Genomic DNA, 18,802 nt, shown 5'->3' on the forward strand with positions numbered 1-18,802 from the left:
ACTGCAACAAATACTTAAATAACTACATAGCATAAATACATAACTTCAACATTATCCTCATCTGTAAAGAAAAAACTTCATTATCAATCACTTCATTATCCATATTATCATAACTTCATTATTATCATCACCTATAAAGAGAAAACTTCATTATTCACAACAGCATATCCTTCATCATTATTCATCAGCATTCATTATCATCTGCAAAAAATCACTTCATTACTCATTATACAACTATTTCCTATCTCTAGCATATTTCACCACTAAAACTAAAATGTGTAGTTCTGTCTGACAGCCTGCATCAATCGCCTTGTATTCTGAAAGAAAAAATTAGTTAAGACTGCTATTCTATGATGAGTATAGTATATTCTTGTTAATGATTGTTAATCCTGATCCATTTACTCTTCCTCATAAAGTTATTGCATCTTCTTTCGTTTATTCCGTAGGTGAAATTCCCATTTCTGTTGAATTTATTTCTTACACGCATCATTTCTTTCTGAAATTGATGAACAAAGATTAATGTCTTGCATTTAAATCATATACCCACTAAATAATGACTGGTTTGTGGTGACATAATTAACCATACAGCATAACATGACAGAAAACGTAATATGTCAAAGACATTGACAGTGTGCAGAGGCAAAATGTACAGAGAATATCACAATGCAGAAGCAAAAAGAAAAACGTAAAACAGTCACGATGTTGAGATATCATAGGGCAACAAAAATGTCCAAGTCAACTGGTGTGTGTTATATCTTAACTATTTCACAGTGCATACAAACAAAACTGGAATACAATCATATATAAAAGGACAAAATGTGACGTTCGTTGTGTTCAGCTTGTATGTAGTGTAGTTAATAGAGGCGAGAATTAAAGACTTTAATGGAGAGAGAATTTGATAAAATTGATACGTCATTACATAGAATTGCATAATTATTCATAAAATACGTAAGTTCATCTGGAAAAATATGCACGGTCTGATGTGTAACGACAAGAAAAGCGACCTGCTAACCTTACCTTGTTGGGCACTTGCCAAGAAAAAATACGATAATCATCAGTAATTAGTCATTTGAATATAACTGCATAAGTGGGCATAAAAAATTAGTAAATGGCATCATAGTGTGTCGAATCATGAAGTGTCTTCATTCAATAAAGGGTTTAATATTTGACCAATGGTGGTTGCCTTTCGATTTTCTGGTTCTCAAAGTTTCGACGTGTACAACATTGGGGTGAGGGATGCTGCGAATCCGATATGGACCTGCGTATAGAAGTTCAAATTTACTGCACTTACCTTTTAATTTGCTGGATAAATAGTGTGTACGTACTAATATCTTCTGTCCAACGTTAAAGTCGCGGCGTGTACAAACCTGTTTTTGCTGTCTTCTCCCGCGCTCTGCGGCACGTTTGATGTTGTTCAGCGCAATGTCAATTATTTCGTGGTGTCTTAGTCGACGACATTTAGGGAAGTTTACTAATTCTTTAATTTTGTTTGGTGGTTCAACGTTTTTCAGTATAACAGACGGAGTTAGCATATTTGTTAACCAGTTCGTCAGGAATGCATAATAACGAATTGTTGCTGTCAGGATAAGAGCGGCGAAACAGAATGTCATTGCGTACAGTGTAATGGTTTCTAATCGTAACATTATTCTTATCTTGCCAAAGGTGTTTAATTTCTTTCCACACGTTGTCTTTATTTTGCTCTTTTGCTATGTCCTGTAATGACGACGAAATAAAATTTTCAAATGCTACTTGTTGGATGTACATAACGCTGAAATTTGCTTTGCAGAAGTTGGTTGCTACGTCTTGCTGATTGTTGCTCAGAGAACTCGATAGTGCGTCTGCTATAACATTTTGTGTGCCGGGAATGTGAATTATTGTAAAATTAAATCCCTGTAAATAAAATTTCCATCTGCTTAATCTGTCGTGAGTGAATTTAGCCGAAAGTAAAAATTGTTTCGCTCTGTGGTCTGTGTAAACGGTGGTATGTCTGCCATAAAGAAAGTGCCTAAATCTCGTGAAAGCCCATACAACACATAATGTTTCAAGTTCTGTAACAGAATAATTTCGTTCAGCAGGTGACAGAATGCGGCTTGCAAATGCGATGTTTTTAATTACTATTGAGCCATCTTCTTTAATTTCGTACGTGCTGTTGTTTACGGGAGAATGTTGTGGCATATCCACTATTTGAACTGTTCTGTTAACTCTTCCTGACGTATTACGCTATGGATGACACCTATTGTCTGGATCATTCATGATAACGTGTTGTTGCTGATGTTCTTGCTGCTGAAAAGATCGACTGTTATTAAATGTACGCTGAAAATTGTGCTCATTAATTTTACGTCTGTCGTGATAGTCATTCCTATACGGTGCATTGCGATACGAGTTGAAATAGTGTGTTATCTGTACGTAGTTATTTCTTTGCTGCCATGCGTTACTATTTGTTGGACCTGGGACTATACGTGCACGCGGCGGAACATTAAAGTTTGGTTGACCTTGTAGACTGCATTGTTGGTTACGTATGCTAAGCGGCTGACTTTCATGCTGTTGTGGTGAAAAACGTCTATTGTTACTAAAAATGTGGTTCCGATTGCTCAAAATTTTATACATACTGATGATTACGATTTTATCTGTAATTAAAATTACGGAGGTAGTTGTCATTACGGGAGTGCTTACTGCAGATTGCCACATTCGGTAAAAGATTTGTCATATCGGGTTTTCATTACAATGTTTCTTAATTCTAGATAGAGCAATAGTTAAAGAGCAGTTTTGATAGATATAAAGGATAGTAGAAGAGAAGGCAGCAGTGCAGAAAACTAAAGATGAAATAGCACTACAACAGCTCGGGGCCCTATGCTCGCTACGGCACATATTCATTAAAGCGTAATGAATCCCCTGAGGTCTTTTACGTACTGCATATAAATTTTAGCTTTTGCGTTGCAAGCAATAGCGGTAAAAATTCAAAAGCAAATTGTTGTAACCATGTTAATTCAAATTTCTGCATTATAGGCAATGCTGTTGTAAATGCAATAGCAAATTGTCGCATTATGTTCAAAGCTAGCTTCTGCATTACAGCCAATAGCGGTGAAAGCATAAAAACAAATTGTCGTATACAGCTCAAAGCGTGTACCTGTGTTCTGTCATTATTATATTCTTTATATTTTCTCGTCATTGAATTTGAAAACACGTTCGGGTTTGTGTGTGAATCTGTTTGTCTGTGTCATTTCGTACTTCAAGTTGCGTAGCTTTTCAGATTTTAAGTCGCGTAGCTTTTCGGATTTTAATTCATGTAGTCTCTGTAAATTGTCCACATTATACACGCTGCGTGACTCTGACAAATGCTCCCAACGTGGCGGATTCTGTGACGTATTGGTGACTGAAATAGTTTTCAACTCTGTTACTGTAACACTTTCGTTAATTTGGTTGATCTGTCGTGCAAATTTCTCATCAACTTCCGTATTCGGAGTGTGTGTAACTTCCACTGACTCTATATTAACTTCGTCGCGAATCTGTACTGCGTTTTTATGGCATTGTCCAGTGACTACATTAATTTCGTGGATCTGTGTTGCATTTGAATTATCTAAGCCTTGTGCAACAGTGTCAACTTCTTCATTACTGTTATTAGCACAAGCCTTAGTATCCTCACGTAATTGTTCTTTACTGTCCTGACATTGCACGGTAACAGCTGTAATCTGCTCACTAACTTGTTTGTTCTGTTCTTTAAGGTCGTCTTGTTTTTCGTTTGTGAGTTCGAAACTTTTATCAATTGTTTCGCTAAGTTGTTTGAAATGCTTGTCGAAAATTTTATCAAGTTGTTGTTTGAGTTTTTCGTTATCTTGTCTGATCTGTTCACTAAGTTTGTCTTGTTTTTCGTTCTGTTCGTTCCTAAACTGTAGCATTATTGCCATAAATTGATCCAAAGTAACATTACCTACTCCATTATCTGTGCTGTTTGTTTGTGTACCTGGAATTGTCGCGCTTTGTGTGACCATTTGGTCATTCTGCAATTTACAAAAAGGATTATCAGTCGGACGTACACTGCCACTCACTATTTCGGAATTAAATAAATCCGTCGTACTTTGTGTATCCTGTTCATTTTCATTAGACAAATTTGTCTGTACGTTACTTGAATTTTCCAAATCGGGTGTGTTATGCTGGGCAGCGCTCATTACAATAGGGCGCCCCGCATCATCGATTGTCGTCAAATCAACAGAAGACACAATCGAGTTCGTTTGTTCATCATTAAGGTCTACATCATTATTAATGGTTGGAACGCACTGATTGTCAGTGAACGCAGGATTGTCACAATTACTACCGGTCACGTTGTTTAAGTCGGTAATTTCGTTCACAATACCTCGCGATACACTATTCATAGTCTTTCGCGGCATTTTTGCTAAAGTCACAATTATTCTCAAAAGAAATAAGCACAGATACAAAAGCAACAAACAAATACAAAAGAGCAACGAATTGCCGTTGACCTGTAGAAAGAAAGTCACAAGATTAGTAAAAGCGTTGCGCCAAATCCTAATTATATCTAAGCAAATAAGAGCAAATATCTGACTGTTTTTCAAAAGATTCTCAACGAAATACGATCCTGGACTGGGTGTCGCCAAGTGCAACCTTTCCGGAGAATTTTTAAAGGACAATATTATTTATGAATGCTAATGATTATTGAGCTAAGTGTAAGCTCCCCAGAGAAATTTTAAAAGAAAAGGACAATATTTAATAGAAATGGGACCCAAACGTAACCTCCCTAGCAATTAAATGTACAGACAAAGGCAATAAGAATGTGAAATTCGCAATCTGACTCAAGTGTAAACTCTCACGAAAATAATGAGAGACAATTTAATGCTAATGAAACTTCAGTGATAATGATAACTCAATTAAACCGAAATATCGGTCTTTGGCCCTGTGCAAAAAAAATCATAATTAATTTCTTACCTCAGTATAACTGCATGTCAAATTTCTGCTCTTATTCTTGGCCACGGCTTGGAGGAAATGCATTGCAAATAATATTTTTTTTTTTTTTGAGATTTAACTGAAACTTTACTTTAAGGGAAATGGAAGGAAATCATTGGTTCAATTAAATGGTTTTTTTGTAAAAATTGCTTTGAAATAAAAATTATTATTGGGGCGATTATTGCACAAATTAGTTACAGTTAATTTACATTATTAGCTGAGCGCATTTAAAAATAATATACCTCATCCTGAATCTTGACCAGAATGCCATGTCGACGCTCGCCGACTCGTCACACACAACTGCACTCGACTGCTACTACCGACATACTGCACTGCTCACAGACTGCCCACTGACAGACTGCTCGCAACTGTACTGCACGACTACTGCCGACCGACTACTGGACGCAACTGCACTGAGCTACTGCTACCCACAGAGTGCACTGCACGACGACTACTAGAGTACTGCTCGTAACACTCGCGCGGTCAAGCGCAGACTAACCACGATAAAAGGCTCTCTGGTCAAAGATTTTATCATGCCTCACCGTCGCTGCTACGTTACATACGTGTTTCAATCCTCGCTAACGGAGGACATTTTGAACATTTCCTGTAACAAAGTGCTTGAAGTCACTCTGGTACGTTCTGTTGCTGTGTGTTTCCATTCCATGATTAATGTGATGAAGAGAAGTATTAAAATGAGCTCTAACATGGAAAGTAAGCGTTTCCGGACACATGTCCACATAACATATTCTCTTTCTTTGTGTGTGAGGAATGTTTCCTGAAAGTTTGGCCGTACCTTTTTGCAACACCGTGTATAACATTTTACAAGCTTCACCAGTCTTCTTATCAGCTGTAATCATGAAGACCGATTTTACGTCGTCTGTCTTCGGGAAACTGTTTATCTTTCGTGTCTTTGAATGGCAGTATGGGCACCATTACAACATTATTTCTGCTAGTACGTATGTAACATATCTGCAGCTTAACGTAATTCTCAAAGTTGTATTTGTATGTGAAAGACAAGGGCCATGGTCTAATTCCAACAAAGTAAACATTTGTAGGTTTTCGAGAAGATTCAGCTTTGTGTTTCGTCTCCAATGAAAAACTGTTGTAATAACACCTACCTTGACCTAAAAAGCGAGCCTATTGTCGTCATGTAATCTTTGTTTATTTTCAGGACAATGTGGATGTTCCTGGCTGGTGCGTTGTGTCTCACTTTGATGAGCTGCTATACTGGTTTGCTCACTTATGCAGTGTACCATGACTGTGATCCTCTCACTACCAAGGTAAAACACAGCGTTAGTGTATTCCTGCTCAGCGATGACTGATGTTGTGGCCACAAAAGAATTCTAATATCAACCTGATGTGACAGACAATGATTTATGATATTTTGTTTTATTCATTCAAATCTAGTAACTATCCGTATGAGGGATTTTAAGGTTGTAGGCATTCTTGTGAATGTATGGTACAATTTTTTTTGGTGATTGCCATTAAATTCATTGAGGGCAGTGGAGACCAAAGCCAGAGTGATTATTATCCGCGTCTGTCTGTGTGTGGTCACAAAACACTGCATAATTTCATACCCTTCCAATAACCGTCCACGTCACCAGCTACCTCGAGATCACAGCAGTGGTTCAACCTTAAAAAACGTCTATCGCTCTCCTACCCCATGTACAGACAAATGGCCCGGAATACAAATTGAATGGATAATCGTTCCATCTCTAAATCATGACTCGGAGATCTCTTGACCACGAAAAGAGCGCCGTTTTGGTCGGATAAAAATCGTTTTTCTGCAGTTGTTATCCTGTACTGTAACTATTACTTCTTTGTGCTGTCATTACCATTGTCATTAAATAAATTCAAACCTGGTTTCCAAAGGTTTTTAATTTTATTACTATGTATCATGTTAAATTTACTATCAACTGCCACTGCAAGTATGAGATGAAAAGTATCGTTTGTGTAACCCTTGTCTGATGCAGAAATGGACCTGCAGGCCCTAAATTGTTTGCGTTGTATAAATCAGTAAATAAAATACACAGCAGAGAGATGATATTGTTAACTCTCGATCGTACTGTTAGTCTGTCGCTGCTACTACAAAAGTGGGTAATTTTTTCACCAGAAGCGTCTCGCTTGACTGAGGTAGAGCATCATCAGTGGTCTGTAATTAAGTTATTAACATTTTGATCTGATTTTTACATCGAAAACCAGTTCGTTAAGAATATTTTGATTTGTACTTACAGTGATTTTTCGGCTGATTTCTCGCTTACATCGGGAAATGCGGTCTGCTAGCACATCGAAGTTTTTCTCTTTTTGGCACTGATAATTTTGGTCTAATTTTTGGATGTTCTACAGCACTATGTACTTCCCACACCACACTTTAATGCACACCACTGTATTCTGTTTCTTTTTGTACTTCAAATATGTGTTGTTTGTGTTTTGTAGTGTTGCCAACATAACCTTTCCGCTACTTTGTCTTTTACATACAACTTTTTTTTTAATAAGATATTGTGTGTGTTTAATCCTATTTACTTATGTTTATGTGTATTTACGTGTCGCATAAGAGTAGAGAAGCAATAGCGATGCAGATATTTTTTAATTTATATATATTTATATATATATATATATATATATATATATATATATATATATATATATATATATATATATATATATATATATATATATAAGGGTACGGGGAAACTATGATGAGTGGACACAAGTATACAGCAGTGTGATGGAGTGTGAGTTAGAGGAGAAGCTGAGGAGTGAGAAGTGAAACGAAATTGTGAGGGGGGAAGGGGCGATGTGGGAGAGCGGGAGGGGGTGAAGGATTGAAAAGGCTCCTTTTCATGTATAATCATCAATTATTCTGTATAGAGTCTGGTTTCCGATATTTTTGTGGTCACTGAGCAACTGTTTATTTTGTGTTAGTGCTTTTTGCATGTGGAAATTTTCTTGGAAACGGAAGAGGTGTCTGTCTTTACTGATTTTTATGATATTCATATCGTTTTCAATATTGTTTGGTCTACGGTGTTCTTTTAGACGATCCTCAAATATTGAATGATTTGTACCATATCTGAACGCTCTGATGTGTTCTTTATTTCTTGTGTCAAATGTCCTGCCAGTTACTCCAATGTACACCTTCTCATAATCTTTGCAACTGAGTTGATAGATGCGACATTGTTGGCGTCTGTCTGGTTTTGATTTTAGTTTTGGGATGTGGTTTTGTATGGAATTGTGTTTTTTATGCAGTGTTTATGCCTTGTTTTTGAATATGTTCCCTATTACATGAGTGAATTTGTTGTGATACGTCACTGTATGCCATTTTTGTTTGTTGTAGTACAAGTTGTACAAGTTAGTGTGGTTTGGTACTTTTTTTCATTATTTGTCTCTTTATTTTTTAATTTTGTTTGTATACCATTGTTTCTTTGTGTCCATTTTTAATTCCATTTGTTTTATCATGGCTAACTCTTTCTGATAATTACAACTGTTTAGGGACATCCTGTTCAGCCTGTTTAACATGTATTTGACTGCTGTTTGTTTATGACTCTGAGGGTGGTTTGAAGTTGCATTTAACACCATGTCACTTGTGGGTTTTCTGCATATGTCAAATGTATGTTTATTATCGTCTTTTCTAATGGTTGTGTCTAAAAAGCTGAGTGTGTTTACTTGTTTTTCTCCTATTGTGAACTTTATGTTTTTGTGTACAGTATTTATGCCTTTGTGTAGTTGCCGTATTCTGTTTTTAGATTCATCTGCCATGCATATTATGTCATCCATGTATCTATACCAGTAGATGACGTTGTAGCTTTTCTTTGTTATTATGTCTTCAAATATCAATTTTTCTATGTTATTCAAGAAAATGTTGGCTAATGTTCCTGAGATAGGTAAACCCCTTTGGTAAACCTTCATTTTTATGTAGTATCCTTGACTGAAATCAAAATAGTTCTGTAATAATTTTATGGTTTCTTCTGTCTGTCATGCGGTAGCTGGATTTGTGTTTTCAGGTTTCCTTCAATTATTTTAATGATTTCATTGACAGGGATGCAACTGTACATACTTTCTACATCAAAGTAGATCAATGTTGCTGTCTCAGGGATTTTAGCGACTATTATATTTTCTACCACTTGAGAGGTACTTCTCATTGTTCTTTCATCTTCCAGTTTATGGTACTGGGTGAGCTGTGACTGCATTTGTTTTGCTAGTAGGTACGTAGCTTCTCTTCTAAAGCAACTATGGACACGGTGGCCACACAAATGAGAAAATTTATAATTTTAACACTTGACAATGTGATTTTTCCTCAGAGGCATGGACTTCCATTCAGACGCAACAATGTTGGATGCAAAGAATGATTTATCATTCAATTGTAACTAGACTGCCACCTTTCTCCACCATGACACCAAACATTATTTCGCTAATATTGAGGTCGGTGGAATAAATTTCTAACACTCACTTTAGCAAAGATTAATATCACCATTGTCACTGATGTATATTTGAAGCAACTACATGCAGCTAACAGCTAATTCCACATGTAATGCTATAGAGCCCTGTCTCCTATACACCCCGGTTTGCCTTATAGTAATTACGTTCTTGTCTTTGAATTACACCAAGCGTATAACATGCAGTAACACAATACACACGCTTGCGGGCTTGCACCCCTGCCGGTCCCTTCAATTACAAATAATATTTGCAGACCAAATATCTGGTTCTGCAAGTATAGGCTGGAGCTCTGAATTGTATGGTAAACACATGCCTACAGAAATGTAAATAAAATAGAGAGTGCACCGTAACCGGTCTGTTTTCCCTTTCTTTCAGCAAGCGACAGCCAAGGATCAGTTGCTTCCGCTGCTGGTGATGGAAACCCTGCAGAACTTGCCTGGTATGCCGGGAATCTTTGTTGCGGGTGTTTTCAGTGCCGCCCTCAGGTAAATGTCTCCATATTTTCTGAGATCCATGTTGGAGTACACACTGTCAGCTGTAAATCAGTCTTTGTATTAAGCAACCATTCTCGGCCTCTCAGAATCGGTTTGCAAAAGCTGTATTTCTATTACGACTTGATAACTAGACATTATACTCTTTGGTATTATTGACCCATTTCGGGGAATATGCCATTATCATGAGGCAATATCATTCAAGAACTACAAGACATTGAATACTTGCCTGGATGGCGTACTCCCCCAACTGCCCCCAACTGCACAAAACTGGACTAGAATATAAACGTGTTGATTAAACTACGGCCGTCTTCAATCAGCCATTAAGACATACAATAACACGATGCCAGTATGCGAAAGAAAGCGAAGCGTATGAAGCCCAGAGACAAGATGTTGAAGAGTAGACGTCACATAATAAAATTTGCAATGTGGAGCCCGTGTGGGCGGCATGGGCGTGGCATGTCATCGACAGTTCTTGTCTCTCTGTATCTCCTCCATGTCCGCACAACACCTTTTTGGTTCACTCCGAGACACCTGGACACTTCCCTTGTTGAGAGCCCTTCCTGGCACAAACTAATAATCCGGCCGCGATCGAACCGTGGTATTGACCGACTAGGCACGATTGAACTACATACAACTTGAGCTGTGTACTTCCTTCCTGGTGGAATGAGTAGAACTGATCGGCTGTCGGACTCCCTCGGTCTACTAGGCGCTGCTCATACATGGTTTTTTACATGTTTGGGTAGGTTTAGTGACATCTCTGAACAGTCAAAGGGACTGTGTCTGTTGTACAATATATACAGTCAACGTATATCTTCAGGAGTTCTGGGAACCGGTGTGATGCAAGACTTTTTTGACGTGTATATTTCATGCATTCGTTGTACCTCTTGGCCGCCGATTAACGTCTCTAGCGCCTTGTGAATCTCTGGCGGCATGCGTAGTGGCGTGGTCCGCTTTTTTAAAAGGACAGTTCAAGTGCTGGAGCGTCTGTTACCTGGCTCACTCTGAAGATGGCTGGACACGACACTGTCCAAATATCGGAAAAAGTGGAATTTATGGGACTGCCGGGCCGCTTTTTTTTGGAATAAAATTGTATTCCTTTCGTGGGGGAACTGATCTATCGAATGAGCTATCCAAGCACGACTCAAGACGCGTGGCATTGCTCACAGCTTTAGTGGCTTAAGAAAAGCTGTGAGAACTGGTCGTTCGCAGATGGCCCAGTCAGTACAGCGGTTTTTCGCGAAATACAAGGGTTCAAAGTTCTATGCCTTCATTGTTCATTTCTGTCTTTTTTGCTTTATTTTCGCTATAGATCACCTTAGAAACTTTTTGTGACGTTTTTCCATCTACTATGGAAGTTTATTGGCAATGCACTGCACTCCTCTACTACAATGCAAACAGTAATAGTTGATCGCCGAGGCGGAGGTATTTCAGAATGTATGTATTATTAAATCTTGTAGTTAAGGACCAAAACAGCTACCTATAGTGCTTCTTGTTGGTAGCTTCCTTCCCTTCCTCTTACAGTCCTAAATTGCCAACATTCTGATGAATTCTTATGGAAGCTCTAGCATTGACGGAAATATTCTTCAGTGAAGTAACATAGATTGAATCAATCGCTTGTTATACACAGCATGTTCGGAAATTCCCATTATAGACTTCCAGGATCTGTAGAGGGGAATGAGTACATAATATTTTGAGTAGGAACTTATGTTCGGAAACATGCCGTTCCCATTGTACGACGGCTTACAATCAAAAGCTTAACCCAGCCACGTCTGTTTGAGGAACTGAATTAGGTGTAACACAATACAATTATTAGGTAAAAATTCGAAAGGAAACATGACGAAACATATATTTATCACTTACGCACATTTTTTGTATTATTTAAACTTCCCTGTTTCATTATGCCAGAACAAACAAGAACCCAGAATACTGTACTTAAAGAACAATAATGATACATCACAACAGCGGTTCGATGTGGAGACCACTAGCGTTGTTACAGACGTTGTACCTATTAAGCATGTCCTGGTACACATTCTCCATCCCACCTGATGTCTCTCCGATTTCTAGTGCAGCGGCCAGAACTCGTGCCAGCAGATCTTCCTCTGTCTCTATAGGTATTTCCCTGCAAGGCAGACTAAGTCACATCAGGTGATCGTTTCACGTAGTACACGTCATCCTGTCTATCCTATTGCATACCATGACAAGCACTTTTCCCTTTCCGTCAGCAGAAGCGGACTCGTTACACATCTGAATAGAAACCGCCATAGAAGGGAAACGGTAAGTTTCCTGACATGGGTTTCTATTCAAAATATTATGTGCTCACTCCCCTCTTACAAGTCCTAGAACGCTGTGGGGCGTAGCGCCTTATACCGATCCTGCTTTGGAGGCAGTTAAGTGGGAGATGTGTCTCAGAGCTGGATAGTGACAGATGGTGACACGAGACTGGATGCGCACGTAGTTTGTGTATCAGCCGATAGAGGACAGTATTGGATAGGGGACTGTGACTTAGTTTCGATTGTGCCCACTAGAGTGGACTAAAGTAATAGAATATTTTTCATAAACTGTTCTATTATTTTCATGAAGTGTTATTATGTCTTTTTGTGCATTTAAAATGTTATAAATGTGTTTTAGCATTATGAATGATGCGTGAATGTGGTTTAAGGTTAATATGAAGATAATTGTTTAACGAGTTATGTAGTGGGATTTAGTGTGGGAACATTTCGAAGAAGTATGGATGTGGACAAAGGGGATTTTTGTGGAATAGATTTGTAAAGTACGTTTATGGTAAAGAGAAAGTTAATTCAGGTATAAGTAACAAGAGTAATTAACTTTATCCATACACAAAACTTAAACATGTTAGATAGTTACGCTGGTAAAAAGAGCAATCGTTAGGTTTACTATTTTGCGATTGGTTATTGATGATAAGCGCGGACTGACGCGGGAGAAGGTTGTTTTGCTATTGGCTGTTGAGTATATTGACCAACGGTAAAGCAATATTCTTCGCGCGCCTTTCTCTGCTGGTAGAGAAGACTTAGAGTATTCTAAAGAGGAGTCGGAGCCTAGCCATGAAACAATTCAGACATGTGTAGTAGTAGTTCCGATGGAAATGACAACTTGCCGGATCTAGCAGTGTTTCATACATCAAAAGGGTTGTAAATTGACGGCATAATTATTCCGATGGGTGTGTAGAAATTTCGGAATTTTTCAGTGAATTTTGTGACGAGAAAAGACATATATTCCGCATGGCGTATTGAGCAGGTCGGTGGCTAAGAACTGTGACTGCATTAGGTACCGACAGACTTCATATTTGTCGAGCATTCTCAATAAAAAACAATCTGTATTTTTGTAGGTATTACGTTTCCGGGAAATCCAACACCATAAACTTGCTAACGTGAGTGAAAGAGATTGGGAGTGACTGTGTTAAGACTAGCACGGGCTTGGCAGTGATACTTGTTCACCTAAGTTCCAGAATATACACTCCTGGAAATTGAAATAAGAACACCGTGAATTCATTGTCCCAGGAAGGGGAAACTTTATTGACACATTCCTGGGGTCAGATACATCACATGATCACACTGACAGAACCACAGGCACATAGACACAGGCAACAGAGCATGGACAATGTCGGCACTAGTACAGCGTATATCCACCTTTCGCAGCAATGCAGGCTGCTATTCTCCCATGGTGACGATCGTAGAGATGCTGGAAGTAGTCCTGTGGAACGGCTAGCCATGCCATTTCCACCTGGCGCCTCAGTTGGACCAGCGTTCGTGCTGGACGTGCAGACCGCGTGAGACGACGCTTCATCCAGTCCCAAACGTGCTCAATGGGGGACAGATCCGGAGATCTTGCTGGCCAGGGTAGTTGACTTACACCTTCTAGAGCACGTTGGGTGGCACGGGATACATGCGGACGTGCATTGTCCTGTTGGAACAGCAAGTTCCCTTGCCGGTCTAGGAATGGTAGAACGATGGGTTCGATGACGGTTTGGATGTACCGTGCACTATTCAGTGTCCGCTCGACGATCACCAGTGGTGTACGGCCAGTGTAGGAGATCGCTCCCCACACCATGATGCCGGGTGTTGGCCCTGTGTGCCTCGGTCGTATGCAGTCCTGATTGTGGCGCTCACCTGCACGGCGCCAAACACGCATACGACCATCATTGGCACCCAGGCAGAAGCGACTCTCATAGCTGAAGACGACACGTCTCCATTCGTCCCTCCATTCACGCCTGTCGCGACACCACTGGAGGCGGGCTGCACGATGTTGGGGCGTGAGCGGAAGACGGCCTAACGATGTGCGGGACCGTAGCCCAGCTTCATGGAGACGGTTGCGAATGGTCCTCGCCGATACCCCAGGAGCAACAGTGTCCCTAATTTGCTGGGAAGTGGCGGTGCGGTCCCCTACGGCACTGCGTAGGATCCTACGGTCTTGGCGTGCATCCGTGCGTCGCTGCGGTCCGGTCCCAGGTCGACGGGCACGTGCACCTTCCGCCGACCACTGGCGACAACATCGATGTACTGTGGAGACCTCACGCCCCACGTGTTGAGCAATTCGGCGGTACGTCCACCCGGCCTCCCGCATGCCCACTATACGCCCTCGCTCAAAGTCCGTCAACTGCACATACGGTTCACGTCCACGCTGTCGTGGCGTGCTACCAGTGTTAAAGACTGCGATGGAGCTCCGTATGCCACGGCAAACTGGCTGACACTGACGGCGGCGGTGCACAAATGCTGCGCAGCTAACGCTATTCGACGGCCAACACCGCGGTTCCTGGTGTGTCCGCTGTGCCGTGCGTGTGATCATTGCTTGTACAGCCCTCTCGCAGTGTCCGGAGCAAGTATGGTGGGTCTGACACACCGGTGTCAATGTGTTCTTTTTTCCATTTCCAGGAGTGTATTAACTAAGGACAAAATTTCTAACCCTTCATTTCGTGTGAAAATTTTCTCCCGAAACGTCGATTAGTGACTTTAATTTCAGGCTGGTTCACGTCGAAGTACATTAAGTTTCGCTCGGTTTCCCTACTGATGATCTGCTGGCACAATGTTCACAGGTAGGTGCAGGTCCGTCGTAAAGGGATGGAAGGAACCGCGCCGCCGCAGCCGCGTTTTAGGAGGAGTGGGACCCCATACCTTACAGTTTACAAAGCTGGTGATAATATTTCAATGACAACTGCGTCCAGTGTAGCTTTCCAAGTCAGTTTGTAACGCTCATCTGTGTTCGTGGGATGAGTACTGAATTTTGCTACTAAGAATGGTGTGGCTCAGCATGGTAACGGTTGGACCACTGCAGTTGTTGTGCGTTGTGGCGATTGTAGAGATAAACTGGCTTTGGAGAGTTTAATAGTAGAGATGTGATTGCTTATCGCACATTTGAAATTAACAGTATGCAACAGAGACATTGGTACTTCGTGCTTCTCATCGACTGCGCCTTTGGAAGTTAGGACTCGGAACAATAGTAAAATGAATGAGTCAGAGTCTGTTGCAATATGGCTTAAGGGTGACCTCGTGCGTAAAAATCTCAATGTTACCGGTGATTTGGCTATGTTTTACCGCAATTTCCAAATACCCTGTAGAGCCATTAGTACAGATTCTCTTCAATCTAGTAAAAATATTTCCTATTCCCTGTGCATCCGATGTTCTTTGTTTTCTGATCTTCAGTACGAAGACTGGTGAGATGCAGCAAGTCCATCCTGTGCAAATCTCTCCATATCTGCGTAACTGTCGCCGCATACATCCATTTACTTACTGTGTTCGAGCCGTGATCTCCATCTACAATCCTCCCCCCTCCTCTCCCCCGCGCTTCCCAACATTAGCATACTGACAATTGTTTGACATCTCAGGACGTGTCGTAACAACCGGCCCTTTCTTTTACTCTAGTTGTGCCATGAGTTCCTTTTTCATCCAGACCGAATCAGTACTTCTTCGTTAGATAATTGGTCTACCCATCTAATATCCGGCATTCTCCTACCGCACCACATCTGGAAAGCTTATATTCTCTTTTGCTCTTGAACTCCGCAGCAACAGAGTTTCACTTCCACGCAAGGCTACACTGCAGATATATACCGTCAAAAAAGTCTTCCTTGACATTTAAGCTGATATCAGACGTTAATAAATTCCTCTTTTTCTGTATTTGTTTTTGTGCTACGGCTAGACGGAATTTTATATCCTTCCTCATTTCGGCATCATCATTTATTGCGCTACCAAATACCAGAATTTATCTACTTCCTTTATTGTCTCATTTACCAGTTCCCTCAGTATTCCCGGATTTAATTCGACTGCATTCCGGCAGCGTCTACCGTTTTGCTACTTTTATTTATGTTCATCTCTGAGTTACTACCCATGCTGTTCAGCTGCTCACCCAAGTCAATTGCCGGTTCTGACAGAATTACGTCATCGGCAAATCTTACACTGTTTATTTCTTTACCTTGCACTTTAATTCCCTTTCCAAATTTATCTTTTGTTTCCTTCACAGATTGCTCAATGTATAGATTGACTATCATCAGGGATAGGCACGACATTGATTCACTCTCTTCTCAACTACTCCTTCCTTTTCATGTCCTCTGACTCTTAATACTGCAGTCTGCTTTCTGTACAAGTTGCAAATAACCATTTTATTCAGTGTTTTATCCCCAATTCCTTAAAAAAATTCTCCGAAACCCATATTGATCTTCCTCAAGTTGGGTCTATACCAGGTTTTTCAAAGTGTCATAAAGAATTCGTGTCAACATCTTTATCCAACACTTACTAAACTGGTGGTTTGGTAGCACTAGCACCTGTTGCCTTTTTGTTTGTTTTGGAATCTGATTTATTACATTCTTTCTGAGGTCTGAGATTATTTCGCCTGTCTCACGTATCTTGCACACTCGATGGAATAATTCAGTCAGGGCTCTCAATAACTTTGAGGGAAGATTGTCTACTCAAGAGGCCACGTTAAACTTAGGTCTTTCACTGCCCTTTCAGTTTCTTCTCGCACTGTTGTACCTCTCGTCTCACCCTCATCTAGTTCTCTTCTTTTTCTATATCTTTGTCCTCAGATTCGTTTACCTCATGTAGACCTTCTATATATTTCTCCTAACTTTCAGCCTTCTCTTCTTTTTCTCGTAATGGCTTGCCGTATGACCTCGTTATATCAATATAACTGCTTCTATTTACTCCAAACGTATTTTTAATTTTCTTGTAGGTGGCAGCTATCTCCTTCTAGTTATGCGTGCTTGAACAGCCATCCATTTTCTTCTAGCGAGTACCTTTGATCCCTTCTGTACTTTCTGTAAATATCAATTTTAGACGAGTGTGTTCCGTATTTATCTGCTTCATTTACTATATTTTCAAATTTTCTCCTTTCCTCAATTAAATTCGGTATCTCTCGCGTTACCTGAGGATTTCTACCAGGTCTTATTTCTTTACCTATATGATTCTTTTCTATCCTTCCAATTTCGTTTATTGTATTTATTTCCCTTCTTTCAGTACAATGATACCTAATTCTCCCTGTAAAACTTCCAACAACCATTGGCTGCTTCCATCTATCCACGTCCCATATCCTTAATTTCCTGCCTTTTAATAATTTCTTCAGTATTAAACTAAATTTCATTAGGAATCAATTATGGTCGGGATCCCATCTGCCCATTGTAATGCTTTCAGTTTAAAATCCAGTACGACATCTCTGTATCCATATTACACAATAAAGTAGCCGAGTACCTGGCGTTGCTGGAGCATGAATTTATTCCAATCTTCTATTAGTCCCCTACTCCTTCTCCCTCTCTTTGTCCATCAGCTCCTCTCTGTTCATCCCCTCCATCCCCCACTCTCTGTCACCTCCTCCCCCTCCCTGTCCATAGTGGACAGGCTATAGTGGAGTTCGTGCAAGGCATCATGATGGCCAAGCAGTATCGTACACTGATTGCAGGTCACGTACACCCCCTCATGATGATAATGTTTCCCGATGGCTGTGGCATTTTTCAACAAAATAATGCGCCATGTCACAAGGCCATGGCAGTGATACAGTGGTTCGAGGAACCCAGTGACTAGTTTCAATTGATTTGCTAGCCCTCCAACTCGCCAGATATGCAGCCGATCGAAAACATCTAGGATGTGATTGAACATGCCATCAGAAAGAATGCCCTCTTCCCCAGAATTTACCGCAATTAGGTGACTTGTATGTGCAGATGTGGTGCCGGCTCCCTGCAGCGACCTACCAGGGACTCATTGCTTCCAAGCCACCTAACTTCGCCGCCGTTATCCGTTCCAAAGCGATGCCGGCAGTTAGGAAGATGGTCATTATGTTCTGGCTGATCAATGTACTTCTGGTAACATAAATGTGGTCTATGGCTAGTGAACGTACTCGGTCTCGTTTTTTAAAATTCTCCACCGCTTAAATTTTAAATACAAACCGTCGGCAGTGCGGCTAAAGACCTCCGGCGTAAGATGTCACCTTCATTCAGCCAACGGCCTTGTCAAAGAGGTTTGGGGAGCACATGTAGGTTCAGGGCACTCTCTTGTCCTTGAGATGCGAAATTGCCCCTAAAGAAGAAACAATCACCAATTATCAACGGCATGAGCATTCAAAAGGCAATGAAAACCACTGCATTAATTGAAACATGTGTTAAGATGGTCTCTCCATTGATAAAAGGTTCCGGTCAGTCCCCTATTCGGATCTCTGGGACGGGTCAGCCAAGGGTGAAGTGACCTTGACAAATATTGTATAATCAAAGGAAGGATAACGTCCTACGAGTCGAGGTGTGGAATGTCTGAGCTTTGAATGTGGCAGGGAAGCCAGGAAATCTGAAAACGAAAGTGTTTAGACTGAATCTAGATTTAATGGGGATTAGTAAAGTATGGAGGGAAGTCAAGGATATATGGTCGGGCCAGTATAGGGTAATATCAACACCTGTAAACAACTGTGTAATGGGACTAGGAGTCGTT

At 40.5% G+C, this 18,802-nt stretch overlaps 1 protein-coding gene across 1 annotated transcript in view; it reads left to right on the top strand.

Annotated features, from left to right (window-relative positions):
* Window positions 1–18,802, top strand: part of LOC124711882 (sodium-coupled monocarboxylate transporter 1-like) — a 187,986-nt gene that overhangs the window by 114,398 nt on the left and 54,786 nt on the right. The window contains exons 9-10 of the mRNA XM_047242124.1: window positions 6,128–6,236; window positions 9,766–9,875. Coding sequence (XP_047098080.1) covers window positions 6,128–6,236; window positions 9,766–9,875 — 219 coding nt within the window. The remainder of the gene's footprint in view (window positions 1–6,127; window positions 6,237–9,765; window positions 9,876–18,802) is intronic.

The sequence above is a fragment of the Schistocerca piceifrons genome, chromosome 8 (genome assembly GCF_021461385.2).
Source record: "Schistocerca piceifrons isolate TAMUIC-IGC-003096 chromosome 8, iqSchPice1.1, whole genome shotgun sequence".
In the NCBI taxonomy this organism is placed as follows: domain Eukaryota; kingdom Metazoa; phylum Arthropoda; class Insecta; order Orthoptera; family Acrididae; genus Schistocerca; species Schistocerca piceifrons.